This window comes from Pristis pectinata, chromosome 9 (assembly GCF_009764475.1).
Source record: "Pristis pectinata isolate sPriPec2 chromosome 9, sPriPec2.1.pri, whole genome shotgun sequence".
In the NCBI taxonomy this organism is placed as follows: Eukaryota; Metazoa; Chordata; class Chondrichthyes; order Rhinopristiformes; family Pristidae; genus Pristis; species Pristis pectinata.
Window position 1 is genome coordinate 7,213,169 of NC_067413.1, and position 17,324 is coordinate 7,230,492.

General features: G+C 39.7%; 1 protein-coding gene across 1 annotated transcript in view; it reads left to right on the forward strand.

Moving 5' to 3' along the window:
* The window catches only part of LOC127574065 (intermembrane lipid transfer protein VPS13B-like), a 795,946-nt gene that overhangs the window by 143,036 nt on the left and 635,586 nt on the right, over nucleotides 1–17,324 (forward strand). Inside the window, 1 exon segment of the mRNA XM_052022696.1 lies at nucleotides 7,268–7,355. Coding sequence (XP_051878656.1) covers nucleotides 7,268–7,355 — 88 coding nt within the window.

Below are 17,324 nucleotides of genomic sequence, written 5' to 3' on the forward strand. Positions count from 1 at the left end.
TTTGGACTCGCTTTGAGCTCCAGAGAATTCTGTATTCTGGGCCAAACTTTACAGAGCTTTCAGTTTGTGCACGGTGGGACTAAATTTTTACTGATATTACAGTAATAATTTTACTGAAGGCATGCCAGAAAGACTCTCATGATTTCACAATTATATTCTAGCTTGGATTTTAAAGAGTTTTTTTTAATAAATTTGCTTCTACTCGGCCTGACTCATTTCCTCTGTGTACGCAATTTCAAGTTACTTTTATATTTTTCAACCTTTTACATTGTAATACCAAGTATTGCCATCATGGAAGGAGGCCATTTCGCCCAGCAGTTCTGTGTGGAGTTCATATTCTACGTGAGTTTTAATCCACCAGTGAACTCCATCAACATTTCGTGTTCAATTCTTCCTCATGTATGAAACATAATGGTACAGAAGCAAGCTGTGCAGCCATCAAGCCCATGTTGGCTCTCTGTGGAGCAGTGGTGCACAATTTTTTTGCAGGTTGGGTCAGACTTGCAATTCAAACCACTTCCACTTGCAGGCAGCACATTGACTAATACTTTTAACCATGAATAAGAATGTAAAGAGCAATTCCCATTGCTCCACTCACTTTTTTTCTCCCTGCTCCACTAATTGCTTTCTTGCTGCTTCACTCACCACCTTTCTGGTGCTCCTTTGCACCTTGGATGATCTATGTTTGCCATTACTTTACCCATTGTAATATTGACAAACCTTATACAGACCAGTAATGTACTTGATTTAAAGTGTAGACAGTTGCCTACCAGGACAGTACACCTTTGTCAAGAGCAGAACATGGACCTGGACTAAGGCCCAGAAGATGGGACAGAGTCAGAGAGACATTAAATAATACAGCATGGAAATGGGCCCTTTGGCCCAACTCATTCATGCCGACCAAGATGCCCATCTAAGCTAGTCCCATTTTCTCACATCTGGCGGATATCACTCTAAACCTTTCCCATCCATGTACCTGTTCAGCTGTCTTTTAAGTGTTGTAATTGTACCTGCCTCAACCACTTTGTCTGGCAGCTCGTTTCATATGTGTCCACCACCCTCTGCGTGAAGAAGTTACCCTTCAGTTCCCTTTGAAATCTTTCCCTTCTCACCTTAGACTTATGCCCTCTAGTTTTTTTTTTACCCCTTTCCCTGAGATAAATACTGGGTGCATTCACCATATCTATGCCCCTCATGATTTCATAGTCCTCTCCTCAGTCTCCTACACTTCAAGGAATAAAGTCGTGGACTGCTTATTAACTCAGGCCATCGAGTCCTGGTAACATTCTCTCAAATCCCCTTTTCACTATTTCCAGCTTAACGACGTTTTTTCTATAACTGGGTATACAATTTTTATCAATCAGGAGGCTAAAGAAATTTGGTTGTCCCCTTTGACTCTCTCCAACTTTTACCGATGCACCATAGAAAGCATCCTATCAGGATGTATCACGGCTTGGTACGGCAACTGCTCTGCCCAAGACCACAAGAAGCTGCAGAGAGTTGTGGACACAGCCCAGCGCATCACGGACACCAGTCTCCCCTCCTTGGACTCTGTCTTTACCTCTTGTTGTCTTGGTGTAGCAGCCAGCATAGTCAAAGACCCCACCCACCCGGGACATTCTCTCTTCTCTCCTCTTCCATCGGGTAGAAGATACAGGAGCCTGAGGGCATGTACCACTAGACTTAAGGGCAGCTCCTACCCCACTGTGATAAGACTATTGAGATTGGTATTGGTATTGGTTTATTATTGTCACTTGTACAGAGGTATAGTGAAAAACTTGTCTTGCATACCGATTGTACAAGTATACAATGAGATGGACTATGACCTCACGATCTACCTTGTTGTGACCTTGCACCTTATTGCACTGCACTTTCTCTGTAGCTGTGACACTTTACTCTGTACTGTTATTGTTTTTTTTACCTGTACTACATCAATGCACTCTGTACTAACTTGCATTGTGTAATGAATTGACCTGTAAGATCGGTTTGTAAGACGAGTTTTTCACAGTATCTCGGTACAAGTGACAATAATAAACCAACACCAATACAATACTCCAGGTGTGGCCGCACCAACATCTTGTACAATTGCAACATAATGACCTGACTCCTATACTGAATGCCCTGACTGATGAAGGCCAGCGTGCCAAACGCCTTCTTCACCACCCTACCTGTGATGCGATAGGCCCAACGTGGTTCCTGGACCATTCATTACTGGGTCCATTGCTCCAGGCCTGGCAAATGGGAGAGCCCCAGAGATCCAGGCCTTACCTCAAGTGAGCTGTGATGAAAGCAAATGTGGGTCGGATGATCTCATCCTGCAGGCTGGATGTAATCCATGGGCAGTATATTGTACAGCGATCCAGTCAGTCCCAATATCCCACTCTAATAGTTATTCAATGCCTTGACAATTCCCATTTATACAACACCTTTAATAAAGTAAAATGTTTTAAGCTTCATACCAGCATATATCTTTGAGCCAATCTGAATTATTAATTCAAACCCAAAGCTTGGCCAAAGGGGTAAGCTGCAGGGTGTGGCATAAAGGAGGAAAGAAAGATTTAGGGGGGGGTAACTTCAGAGCTAATGCTTTTCTTATAATTGTTAAGAAAGTGAAGGAATTTTCCTTTCCCAAGGGCTGTGAATCTTTGGAATTGTGCCTTTCCACCACAGAGAGACATGGATGCTCAGTTGCTGAGCCCATTCGCGTTGAAAATTTATGGGTCAGGCAGGGTGGATTCGAAACAGGGTCAGTCACGGTCTTCCTGAATGGTGGAGAAAGGGTCTACACCTGCTCCTGCTTCCCTGGTGATTTCTGATGTTTGGCATCAGCTGCCATTTCGGTGACATTGGCAAGACATGAAACTGGACTTCATTGTCATTGATTAGTTGGATTTTGATGTTGAACTCTTGACTCTGGTTCAGTGTTCTGTTCAAAATTTGTGGCTGCAGGGTGTAGGAGGGCTCCTCTTGGCCCAGCTTCTTTGAGATAAGAGATTTATCTTCATCCATTGCAGATATTTTGCCATCGCCCTCACCGCTTAGGGTGCATTGCCATTGTTTGAGTTTAAAGTATAGCTGTGGGTATACTTATTTAGCTTCCCTTAAATGAATCTCTGCTATTCACTTCAACTGCTTCTGGTAGTAATGGATTCCACATTCTAGTCATCATCTGGGGAAGGATGTCCCTTCTGAATTCCCTATTATGCTATTAGCGATTATCTTTCTGGCTTGTAATGTTGGTTTCCTCCATAATACAAAGCTTCCACCCCTCCTGTTTACCCCACCCTGTCAGGCTTTTAAAATCTTAAAGATTTCTGTCAGATTATCTCTTGTTCTTCCTTTTGCTGGAAGAAAGAGCCTCAGCCTGTTCAATCTGTTTTTTTTATTATTTGAGCTGTTTTAAAATACTATTTCATTTTTATTACCAAATTTGATGTTTGTTTCTTCATTGACTTACCATTAATATTAGAGCCAGGATTGTAACTGTCATTGGAACTGTGCCCATGTTTCCATTGTTGTGGCTGGCCATAATCCTTTGAACAAAAGCCTGGAATTTATGTGCTTAATCAGGATACAAAATGCAGAAATGTAGGGAAAATGAATATACATTCTGTTCCAGAATCTGCATGCCGTGTCTGCAATATTTTCGTCTCAAGCAAGTCCTCATTTTATGTTAACTGATGAAGGCAAACTGATGCATCTGGCATCAGTCTGACAGATGTTAGAACCCTGAAATTATAACAAAATGTTGGAAATCCTCAGCAGTCCTGCAGCATTCTTCTAACAAAGAATTAACATGTATTTTGGATGTCCTTTCATCAGAATTGGGTGCAATGTTGACTCTCTCTATCCACAGTTGCTGCCTGTGCGCCTGAGTATTTTGGTGTGTTTTGTTTCAACAGCACACCAGTCACAGAGATCTGTGAGATGCATCTATGTTTGCAGAGGCATTCAATTGTGTATCCCTTGAATACTTTTAGAAAAGGCAGCAAAATAAACTTTTACTTTAAAAGTTAACTATAGCCAGGACTGCAGTGTATACCAATTTAATCACATAAATGATGAGTGGATTTCATAATAAATCTTTAAATATTTCCATTCACTTTCTATGTGAATTCAGATTTTTAGTTCTGTTCCAGAATTGGTCAAGAACTGAAAGCATAAAATAATTTTTTTTTATTTAATTATGTATTTTTTCCTCGTATTTACTGATTTGCTCACTGGAAAGAGCTTTTAATGATTTCCTTCAGAAAACAGTTTTTTCCTGCCTATATTGCTGTATTGAAAAGTGTCCTAAATTTCTAATGTCATTAAATTAAATTTTGAGTGTATCAATCAATTTCTCTTGTGTTCTTTCCATTACATTGATATCCTCCTGAAGGAATGTGGCCAAAACTGGTCCTCAATTTCTCTCATTTTAATAATTAGAATCTTGCTCCTCTGCTTTTTTTTAACCATTTAGTGTCTATGTCCAATGCCTACTCTTTCTCCAAAAATACAATATCTGATATTTCTCTGTATCAGATTGCTTTCATTGGCTGGCTTGAAATTGCTTACAGTCCTCTTCACAGTTATGCCACCTCACTTTGAGACCAAAGGAGGGAATACGAAGTGCACTTAAAGTGGATAAACCTCCTGGTCCAGATTGACTGCATCCTAGTTGATGAGGGAAGTAATGAAGGAAATGTCAGAGCCCTGGCCATAATCTTCTGAACAGCGAGAGGATCAGGGGGATAAAAAACAAAAAAATCTCAGCAGGCCAGGCAGCATTTGTGGAAAGAAAAACTATAAGTGTTTGAGGTTGAAAATCTTTCATCAGAACTGGAAAAGTGAGAAAACAAATTAATTTTAAGTTGCAAAGAGGGTGGGGAGAGATGGCTAAAACAAAGGGAAATATCTCATAGGTTAAGGTCAGGATTAAAGGCTGTCCCCAGTTTATGAATGTTCGACTTATGAGCACCTGTATATATGAACGAGCTCCCATAATTTTACTAAATTCAAAAGTCCAACTTACATACATATATTCGTTACCATAAATGGCAGAGCTAATTTCCCCTCTCCACATTTAGTAATTGTTCTTTCTTATCAGTCTTATTTGTTCTTGATGCCATTCATTACAATATTGTGGAGGTATGTCTATAATGTTGAGTAATTTTGTGTATTTTCCAATTTATGGACAAAATCAACTTAGGGACATCTGTAAAAACAGAACACGTTCATTACCCGAGGACAGCCTATATTGTCGTGATTCATATTTACAAAGCCATCTGGTTGATGGTGGGAGGCATTCAAAAGTGAAATAGAATTCAGAGCCAATATGTTCCTAAAATGGTGAAGGATAAGGCCTTCAAGTTTCAGGAACCTTGGATGTCAAAGGACAAATGTATAAGGTTGTATAAAGACGAGAAAGATAGCTTATGGCAGGTTTAGAGAAGTGAAGACAGGAAGCTCTGCAGGAGTATAGAATGTGTGAGTATGTGGGGGCAAAGGGGCTGGGTTTACTTAAAAAAAATTAATTAGGAGGATGAAGAGAGGGTATGAAGTAACACTGGTGGGCAAGGTTAAGGAAAATTCCAAAGCATTTTATAAGTGTATTAAGGACTAGAGGTAACCAGGGAAGAATGTTGGGCCCATTAGTGACCAAAGTGGCAATCTATGCACGGAGCCAGAGGACGTGGATGAGGTCTTAAGTGGCTACTTGGCATCTTTATTCAAAATGGAGAATGATAATATAGTTTAAGAATTGAGGGGATGGTGAAATTAGACTCATAGAGTAATACAACACGGAAGCAGGCCCTTCGGCCCAACTGGTCCATACCGACCAAGATGCCCATCTAATCCAGTCCTATTTGCTTGTGTTTGGCCCATGTCCCTCAAAACATTACCTATCCATGTACCTGTCCAAATGTCTTTTAACGTTGTTATCATACCTGCCTCAACCACTTCCCCTGGCAGGTCATTCCATACACGTGTGTGAAGAAGTTTCCCCTTGGGACCCTTTTAAATCTTTCTCTCTCACGTTAAACCTGTGCCCTCTCAGTTTTGATCCTCTTGCGGGGTTAAAGCTGGATAAATCCCTAGGGTCTGATGTGATCGAAGGTTACTGTGGGAGTCAATGGAGGAGGTTGCCGAAATTTTAAAATCTTCTTTGGCCACAGAAGTGACAACAAATGTGGTACCCTTATTCAAGAAGGGCTGCAGGGATAAACCAGGTAATTACAGGCCAGTGAGTCTCATGTCAGGGATAGGAAAATTATTGGAAAACATTCTGAGGGATAGGATTAATCTACATTTGGAGAGGCAGGGGTTGATTGGAATAGTCAGCATGGCTTTGTAGGGAACGATAGATTGGTGAACGTATGAAAAAGATTGCCCAGGGAGACCGTGAAGCAGCACCTGCTGGGAAATTGAAGCCAAAGAAGGGTAGAAATATCGAGAAATGTGAAATGCTGCAGCATTTTTGTACCTTCAGGGCTGCCAAGATGGACTGCAATGGTGCTTTATAACTCTTGGACCATGCTATGCTTAATGTTGAAGGGTACATTAAAGTTCAAGTACCCATGTTATATTTTGCTGCAAGATTGTTTTGGGCTGCGTCTGCATGAAATCTTGTGAACATTTTATTTTAGAAAGTGTATACCCAACCCTCAATTATAGTTTTAAAAAAATCTGAGCAACGGAGGTTCTGCTCCACAAACCCGACTGTGAAATTAAAGGTGAGTTCTACCTCAGTGTGATGGAAGGTACTAATGAGAGAGAAAGCATGAATTTTACTGTAAATAATTGTGATCTAACTGAAAAAGAAACTTTTTTTTAGAGCACTACAGGTAGAATTTTGGTGATTTGAATACCAACCATAATCCATATTCTTGTTGAAGTTCTATCATGTGTAAGTAATTTTTAAGGCAGAATTTGTATTGTATTCTTGAATATAGATACCATGCTTCAACAAATAGCATTAATATAATTGACTTCCAAGATACATTTGGAAACAAATTTACTGAGACTTAACTGACTCTAAATGTAACTAAAATTATATATTAACTGGTGAAGTAGTAACACAAATTGTGTCGGTCTCTTGTGCAAAACCTGTATTATGTCACGTTACCTGAATTGGAGGGTGCTTAAGATAACCTCTGTATTCCTTCCCTGATAAGACTTTGTGTAATGGCTAGACAAATATAAATAGGCATCCATGTATAGTGTTGTAATCTCTGAATTCCATCCTTCTGGAACTTAAGATTTATTTGTCTTTCTTTGTTGGTAGGAGACGTACACAGAGATAGCTGGTGTGCAGCGTTTTGGAGCCTTCTACATGGATTACCTGTATACAATGGAGTGCAGTGCTGGCAAAGGTATTGCTTTATTTTCTCTTTGATGTTTGCTTCCCTCCCCTTGAACTACACAAACAAAAGTCTTTTTATAGCCTTCTGGTCCTTGACCTGTTGCCCTCTCTTTCACCTAACTGACCAGGATAGTCAGGTGAGATTATATCTTCAAATTCTAAGTACAGAACCTTAAATAGTGATTAAACTGCAAACCTGAGAAGTGGGCTTTTAATTAGTTCACATGGTCATTGCTTCCTAAATTTAATGGTTCCTTGATGTGTAATTTCTTTAAGTATCAGTAAATAACTGTTGCATCCTCAGCTACAATTAAATGTGCTACTGCAGAGTTTAAAGTGCTGAGAATTTCATAAGAATTCATCCTTTTTCTCAGGTCGCAACATTTGTTACATTAACTGATGATGTATTTGTATTATTTAGTGGATGCAAAAAGCAATTTTGTGACTCCAATATTCACTAATGTATATCTTGAAGTTGTTTTCTATGGACTAAATATAATGGGGTGAATTTTGGTCACTAGTTCTGACCTAAATTGTACATTGGTTTAATATTGTACAGTGAAAAACTTTGTTTTGCATGCCTTTCATTCAGATCATTTCATCACATCAGTACATCGAGGTAGTACAAGGGGAAAACAATAACAGAATGCAGAATAAAGTGTTACAGTCGCAAAGCAAGTGTAGTGCAGGCAGATAATAAGGTGCAAGGCCATGATGAGGTAGATTGTGTCAAGAGTCCAACCGTTCAGTAGTTCTATAACAGCAGAATAGAAGCTGTTCTTGAGCCTGGTGGTACGCACTTTCAGGCTTTTGTATCTTCTGCCCGATAGGAGGGGGGAGAAGAGAGAATGTCTGGAGTGGGTGGGATCTTTGATTATGTTGGCTGCTTTACTGAGGAAGTGAGAAATGAAGACAGAGTCTCAAAAGAAAGTAAAAGCCATAGTTTTTAATCAAATCTATTGTACTTGCAAGGTAAATGGTATTTTTTTAAAACCAAGGCATAAAATTTATTTTGTTTTGGGTAGATTGAAATCACTCCATATTTGCATTAGACCTAGTGGGATTTGGATTACAGCTCAATTTGGTATTATTCCAAACATATTGTAGGCATGATAATTTTTGGAGCCATTCAGCAACAAGTTTTACTACCATTAGTTGAACATGACTCTTGTGGACCAGATCAAAAAAAATGTGTGCTTATTTGAAATGATATAGGGTAGTAGTATGTTAACTAATTAATGTAAGTTGAAAAGATGGATTGTTGGAGCCTTGAAAGGAACTGCTTCTCTCTGTATGCACCGATTCTCTCCCAACACTCTGTCCTCTTAAGATGTTAACATGCTAAATATATTCAATAGATGCTGACACTTCTCTGCTACCATGACTAAAAAAATTCCTTCAAATTTAAACCCATTTTGGGAATGTTTACATGGTATACTTTGCAGCTGCCTATCACCGTATTCTTTCACAATGCATTTTTTAAAATCAGCGAGGCACTAACTGAAAGCAGTAAAGGCTGAGAATGCCGACAATATCTACTGGGTCATGCAGCATCCGTGGAGAGAGAAATGGGAAGAAGTTCAAATAAGAGCGCATCAACCTGAAATGTTAATCTGTTTCTCCCTCTAAGACTGCTACTTGACCTGAGTATTTCTGCAGTTTTCCTCTTTCTATTTCAGATTTTGAGAATGTGCAGCCTTTTGCTTTTGTGCTGCCTTTTCACTTTTCTGTAGCTTGAGTACATTAAGCAAGTTATGACTCCGCTGCACTTTGGTTGGTTATGCTTAACCTAATCCAAAATGAGGTAGAATATTACACAGTGCTCTTGTATATTTCAAAACGTCATTAAGTCTTGTGTTGGAGGTTGTGAGCTGATTGGGCTATGTGATTCCATGGCATGCTGAAGTGAATGTGCAGTTTTTTAACTGAACAATTAATATTGGATCCAGCAAAGTTTTGGTTATCCACCGAATTGGAGAGCTGGTATTGTTCAAAATCTGAACCAAAAAGAAGTGATGTAAACATTGAAAGGTAGGATGCTACATATTGGTTCAAATATTGCAACAAGCAAGTAAAATTTGATTTGAAAAGCATCAGAATCCTTAAATGAGGTCTGAAGGCTGGCCACTCTGATTATTGCAGCTGTATTAGAAACTGCTAGCAAAATTAAAATGCTTTAGCACTAAATATTGGATTTAAGCAACAATATAACATAATTGAATTCAAATGTTCAACCAATAACATTCTATTATTTCCTTCGTTCAGAAACGAGGTCCATTGTGAATCAGGTACCCCACTCAATTCAGAAAATGCTGGAAACATTAAGCAGGTCAGGCAGTATCTGTGCAAAAAGAGTTGATGTTTCAAGTCAGAGACCCTTTGTCAGAATTGGAACAGAGAGAAAACAAGCTAGTTTTCAGTCGCAGAGAAGGTGGGGGAACGGTGCATAGAACAGAGGGAATATCTCTGATGGGGTGAGACCTAATGAGTTAATGTGGCAGTTGGAGTCAGATTATGCTTCTTTGTCTGTGTAATGTGCTGCTAATAAGGTTGTGGGACATGCCCAGAAAACCTAGCAATATTAATGGAAAGAAAATAAAAACTCAGCCAAAATCATAGATAGATGGCTGGCAGAAAAGACGAGTTCTGATACAGACAGAAAGAATGAGTTAGGTAAAGTTGGAGAATTTGATGTTGATTCTGGAAGGGTGTAATGTGCCCAGGTGGGAGATGAGGTGTTGGTGTAACAGTGCAGGAGACTACAGACAAATAGGTCAGAGTGGGAATTAAAGTGACAGGCGGCAAGAAGCTCAGGATCACTCCTGTAGACTGAACGCAGGTGCTCTACAAGTGATCACCCTTGTGTCTCCATTGTGTACCCAACCTGCGTTTGGTTTCTCCAGTGAAGAGGAGGCCACATTGTGAATACCGAATGTAGTACACGAGATTGGAAGAAGTGCAAGTGAATTGTTACTACACTAGGAAACTTAGAAAGACTGTTTGGGTCCCTGGTTGGGGGCGGAAGGGAAGAGGTGAAAGGACAGGCAGTTCATCTCCTGCAGTTGTATGGAAAAGTGCCATAAAATGGGAAGTGGTTGGGAGTGGACCAGGGAGACACAAAATGAATGATCCCTGCAAATGCGGAAGGGGTGGATATATGGAATCTTGTTGGAGCTGGTGGCAATTATGAAGGGTCATCCATTAAATGTGGAGGCTCAGGTGGTGGACGATGAGGATAAGGGAAACTGTACAGGAGGAGAAAGAGTGAGAGCAGAGGGACAGGATGTGGTCAAGGCTCTGTCCATTGGGACAGAGGGAAAGCCATTCTTCCTAAGCTATGATTTCTCTGACACTGAAAACTAATTTGTTTTCCCTCTTTTCCAGTTCTGATGAAGTGTCTTGGACCTGAAAAGTTAATTCTGTTTCTCTTTCCGCAGAGCGTGCTGGGCGTTTCCTGCATTTTAGGTTTTTATTTCAGATTTCCAGTGTCTGCAGTCTTTTTGATTTTTTTTTTATCTCACTCAATTCCAAAGCTCCAACGCTCTCTTTCAAGATGTAAATGAAGTGGCTGCACAAAGGTAGCACAGCATTTAGATGTTCTTAAGTAAACATTTTCCTTGCCAGTTTTTTGTGTGCTGAAAGAATCTACCACATCTTTCCATTTAAACAGGTTTAAATTATTCGGGCCATTGAGAATCACAGGGTTTTAATTGGGGAAAAAATTCCCAAACTTTCAAATAAACAGGCATACTTTAGTTCTAAAATTGAGCAAACTGTTGATTGTATTATTTAATTATGTTATTACATGTCCTTTTAATGTATAATATTTGATGTATTATGTCTGCTTACATGTTGCAAAATTTGCTAAGAGTACTGCTTGAAATATTTCACTCTTTGTTGTGGGTAGTGGAGGAGAGGAAGAAAGGGTGCTATGATCTGTTGATGTGATTTGTGCTTAAAAGTGGTGTATTTTCAGATGCTGTAGATGGATTTGATTTAAAAAAATATATGATTCATCCACTACATACCATTCAGATAGTTTGAAATTTGTAGAGAGCCAAGTTAGTCCATTTGTTTGTTCTGAGGAACAGCAGTAAGTAATTCTGGAATCATATATTTCAAGAAGGTTATGTCAATATGTACTGTGATGATAATAGTTTCCTTTCTGAAAGTTTGTTTAGTTAGATTATCATCTCTTGTAAGTTATTTTTTTTATCTGTTTAAGGGTCTTGCAGACATCCCAGTTATTTTTTCAGAGTGCTAATAGATTTGAACATGATTTTAAAAAATGGGAATAATCGATTTTGAGACAACTCTTTTTCAATAATCCTCTCTACTAGGGCTGGTATTAAAAGTTCAATTTTGTTTACATACGATTTGGAATGAAATTGCTGCTGTGCATGCTAGGTCAGGGAATAAATGTTTAAGCAGCCATTAGCTTCACTGGTTAATGTTCACTTCCTAGATCTGAAGGCTCATGTACTTCTTTGTATTCTGCCTACAGTTTTGCTAGTCTCGTGACATGATCCAAACTGGGCTTTGTGCACGTGCACAGTCGGTCCTCATTCCTTTGGGCTTAACATTTCCAGGGTTTCTTGGATATATGCCTGATCTCTGCTGGCAGGTGCTATTTTGGTCCTGATGTGGTTAACTGAGCGTAATTTTACAAGGTGTCCAGGAATGGACTTTAACTGCTGCTCTAGTTCTACATAACGTTACTGCACAGAAACAAGTTACTTATAGTCCACTTGAAGGTTCTGACATCTTTAGAGTCAGAGAGTCATCAAGTTGTATAGCATAGTAACAGGCCTTTTGGCCCATCACCTTCATGCTGACCTTTTTGCCCATCTACACTGATCACTTTTTCCCCCACGTTAGGATCATATCCTCTTACGCCTTGTCTATTTAAGTGTCTTCCTAAATGCCTGTTAAATACAGTAATTGTATCTGATGCCCTCACCTCCTCTGGCAGCATGGTTCAGATTTCAACAACTCTCTTTGTGTTTTAAAAAAAACTTGCCTCAAAGATCTCCTTTAAATCTCATACCCCTCACCTTAAACCTCTTGTTTTTGACTATCTACAGTCTTATATACTTTTATCAGGTCATCCCTTAGCCATCTTTGCTCCAGGGAAAACAAGCCCAGGCTTTCTGATCTCTCCCTGTAATCAAGGTCCTTCCTCCAGTCCAAGCAAAATCCTGGTGAATCTCCTTCCACTAGTGTGGCGACTAGAACTGCACACAATATTTCAAGTGTGGTCTAACCAGGGTTTTGTAAAGTTGCAACATAACTTCCCAATTTTTATATATAGTGCCCTGATCTATGAAGCCAGGCATGCTATATGCCGTCTTCACCACCCTATCCACCTTTGCTGCCACTTTCAGGAACTATGGACTTGTATTTACTGTATATGTCTTGCCCCTTTTTGATGTCCCAAATTGCATCATCTCTCACTTATCAGGACTAAATTCTGTCTGCCAGTGTTGTACCCAACTTTCGAACTGATCAATAACTTGCTCTAGATTTAGACAACGTTCCTCATTATCCTCAGCACTGCCAATTTTTGTGTCATCTGCAGACGTATTAATCATACTTCCAACATTCACATCCAACTCACTAATATATGCCACAAATAGCAAAAGTCCCAGCACCTATCCCTGTGGTATACCATGAGTCACAGATTTTCAATCAGAAAAGCATCCTTCCACTACTACCCTCTGACTCCTATCACCAAGCTAATTTTAGATTCTCTGGATCCCATGTAGCTTTGTTTGAATGCCATCAGCCTTCTATTTCCTTTCTTGCATTTACGTGCTTACCAAGATTCCCCTAAATATATCAATGCTGTCAAACTCGACTATTCCTTCAGGTAGTTATTGAGTGCTATGGAAGACTTGCCCTCTAATTATTTGAGATTTTGGACAATTCTGTCCCCCTTTGAACACACTGAAAGCTCTCCACTCTAACTCTTCTTGCCCCTTTGCAAATTGTGCCTCCTTGCTATCACTTCGACATAATGCATTTCCATTCACTTTAGCCCCTTACAGATTTAGCCTCACCAGGTTCAGAGAAAGGATTGCAGGGTTCTACATAAAATCTTTCCAATTAAATCTGTTCCATTTCATTTTTTTTCCAGAAAAAATAGTTATCACTGAGGACATTAACAAAAATGAAATGTATTTTAAAATGACTAAAATATGATCTTCCAAGTTGTGAGCTCCTAATTAAACAAACCTGCTGATGGAATAGTGTTTGGAATGAACTTTGCCGCATCGTGTTATTAAATTTCAGGTCCATGACAAAGGGGGATACCTTGAGCTGGGAATGTAGCTGCTCTTTTATGTTGTGTTAAGGGGGAGGATGGCATACAACTCTATCCAACCGTCCACAGTCACTGAGATCATAATACCTAGGGGCGGTGGTCAGGATGGCAGTCAAATCCCGGAAATGCTGTGTAATGTTTAATTGCTCGGTATAACTCATCACTCAATTATTAGATGAGGTAGTGGTCTGGAGAAGAGAGGACTAAGCGAGAAGATATTTTCCATTGCTAAGTAAATAGATAGTTGGAGAGAAGGACAGCTTATTCTATGTTTGGCTTGTTCACTTCTTGATTATTTGGTTTAGATGCATGCTGTTTGTCACCTGAGAGAAACTGGGGAATCAAAATGTGAAGTATTAAATTAATCTTGAAATATATTAGTAATTTTGAAAATATAAATAAATCAGCAACTCTGCTGAAGTGTTAGATTTTATTATCTGATGGTGTCACAAAGATGCTGACGCCTGCTGTTAAACTCAAATGTTTGCCAGAAATTCTTGGGATTTTGAATGCAAAGGCAACAATTACCATGTAATAAAAGAAGAACTTCTAGCATACTTGAAGTTTCATGTTCCACTGAGAAGAAAGATATTGGCATCAAATGAATGAAAAATGGCCGATGAATCACTGTTGAGTAGAGAAGAACATCTAGGTTGTTAAAATTACCTGTTGCTTAAAAGTTCTCAATACAGATGCACTAATTAAGTGTAAATGTATTGAGATTGTATTTAATTGCAATTTTGAGGTGTAAACTTTCAAGTTAAAAATAGCAATTAAACAAACAGAATAATCAGGAAGTCTGTCAAGCATAAACAGCTGCATGGATCTGTCCGGCTACATTACCTGTTTCTGTGCAATATCCTCCAAATTGACTGGAAGGATAGTCCTTTCCCAGGCCAAGATTCCCACCACTGAAGCCTTGGTTTCTGTAATTTTCTGCTGCATGTAGTCAGTGATGTAGATCAAGACCTCAGACCTGTTACAAAACTTATGGTATATGTGGCAATAGTGATTCCTGCCCTTCTATATTCTGCTGAGACCTGGGCTACCAAATGTAGACTGTGTCTGCAAAATCCTTCAAATTCACAGGTAGAGTACATCAATCAGTGTTGTTGTCCTCACCCAGGACAATATCACCAGCATCGAGGTCCTAATTACAACCAGTCTGCTCTGTTCAGCAGGCCACGTAACTGGCTTACCTGTCACCAGAGATGTGAAACTCTTATCACAGGAAGAGATTAACATGTGGACAGGTAGGCATGCAAAGAGTCAAGGGCGTCTGCAAAGCCTTCTTGGAAAAATTGCAACATTCCTACGGATTCTTGAGAATCTCAAGCCTATGACTGCTCAAAGACATAGAGTCGTACAGCCATACAGCAATGAAACTGGCCCTTTGGCCCAACTGGTATATGCTGACCAAGATTCCCATCTAAGCTAGTCCCATTTGGCCCATATCTTTTTAAACCTTTGCTATCCAAAGAATATTTAGGATGGTGTTGAGAATCTTGAGTGCATGTATCAGGAGCTCAGAGAAGCCCTCCATAAACAGCAGAAGAAGCGGACTACCTCATAAACTAGCCATGTGACCATCTCATTGGCCACTACCTGCACCATGTGTGGAAGAGTCTGCAGTTCCCATGCTGGCCTCATCAGTCATCTCAGAATTCACAATGCTGGAGTCATTCTCAATCCTCAGGGACTGCCTTAGAAGAAGCTGTTACTACTTTGCAACTGAAGAACTGGTGTAGCACTGTGGGAAGATTTTTGTCTATGAATTAGTTTGTCATTCTTTCAAATGTCATATCAGGTCTGATACTTCAGAATAGAATTGATGGCAGTATTACAAGTGAGATATGAAACTGATGCCTCTGTTGGTTCAGCTGCACGGAAGAGATCACTGATGAACAATTCTTACTCCCAGCTATAACATCTGAAAATGCTGGAACCTACAGAAGGTCTGTTTCTTTGTCCACGGATGCTGCCTGACCTGCTGAGTACCTTCAGCATTTTCTGTTTTTATTTCCAATTCATGGCATCAACAGTACTTTGCTTTTGATGGTCTCCAAAGGAATTCTTCGAGTGTTCAGGCTAATGTGAATTTCTTAATTGCTACCTCTCTAAATGGGATAGACATTCATCATAGAATCATGGAGACTTATGGCACAGAAGGAGACCACTTGGTCCATTATGCCCATGCCTGTACTAATGCAAGCCAACACAATCTTCCCACTGTGCTACACCAGCTCTTCCGTTATAAAGTAATAACAACTTCTTCTCAGGCAGTCCCTCGGGATCGAGAATGATTCCAGTTTTGTGGGTTCTGAGCTGACTGATGAGGCCAGTGTGGGAACTGCAGACTCTTCCACCCATGGTGCTGGTAGTGGGTAATGGGGTGAGCATGTGGCTAGCCTGTGAGGTGGTCCACTCAATTTCCTTATCATGCAGACTCGCTTCTGGTTATTGGTCATTTCTCTGTTGATTATTCATGGGTCTGAAGAAAACCACAGCAATATTTCAGTCAGATCCATCTCAGATCAATGGAGCAACTGCTGCCAGAATTGATGACCATGATATGCAAGTTGTTGACAAATTTAGCTCTTCAGGAAGTCTCCTGCTTTGCAATTTTGACTTTCCAAAGCAGGTTACAGTTATTTGACAATGTCTATTTACTGGCGACAAAGGTAAAAGCTTACAAGACTCTACTGCTGCCTACAGTATTGTATCGTTGTGATGCTTGGACTATCTATTGCTGTCATGTTTAGAAACTTAATGGCTTTCATCTGCACTGCCTTTGGAAAAAATAGTTATTAATGATCCAGTTTAAAAATGTTATCCTGTTGTTTAGCAGCACAATTAAAACTGGGATTGAGTTGTGATTAGTTCTTTTAATTGCTTTATTTATTAATTAGATTGCTGGTTACTGGTTTAGTTCTCCACAAATGTTGCTTGACCTGCTGAGCATCTTCAGCTTATATTTCTAATTTCCTATATTCACAGTACTTCGATTTTCTAAAAGAATTTGCTGATGAGTTTAGCTAAAGTCAAGTGTGAGGTGGCACTGGCGGAGAGCAGATGGCATGAACACTGGCACAGAATGGTCGGACAGAATAGCCTGTCTTGTGAAATGTGGATATACACTGGTGGCCTAATACTGCTCCTATATCTTATGGTCTAAAATCACTTCCAGCTCTGGGTCAGTGAAGTTGCAGGAAACAACATTTGAGAAGAGCTGGGGCCCAGGAGCCACTGCTGCCACTTGGCAGAATAAACTTGCTGAGTTCTATCCTTGGCAATGTACATAGTTCTTATAAACTGAACGGATCAGTATTGGAGTAATGGGAGTATGCATCACGGGGTTTTCATTGGACCAGTCACATTGCTGCAAGTGAAATAAGGCATGGATCATGTTATTTCCAAAAATTAATGAGCTAACCAGAAGGCAATGTGGTGGATTAAGCAAACAGATTGGAGGGTCACAAAGGGATTTAAGGTTAATGTTTTAAATAGTATGGTAGATATCCCGTTAAGTGGGAATTTGAAACATTGACCACACACTGATAAATTGTACTCAGAAATCCAGATACGTGGTTTTCACTTAACAGATTTTAAAAAAGGACAAGGATAAATTAAGACCTATTTTCTTGTCTGTTTTGTTTT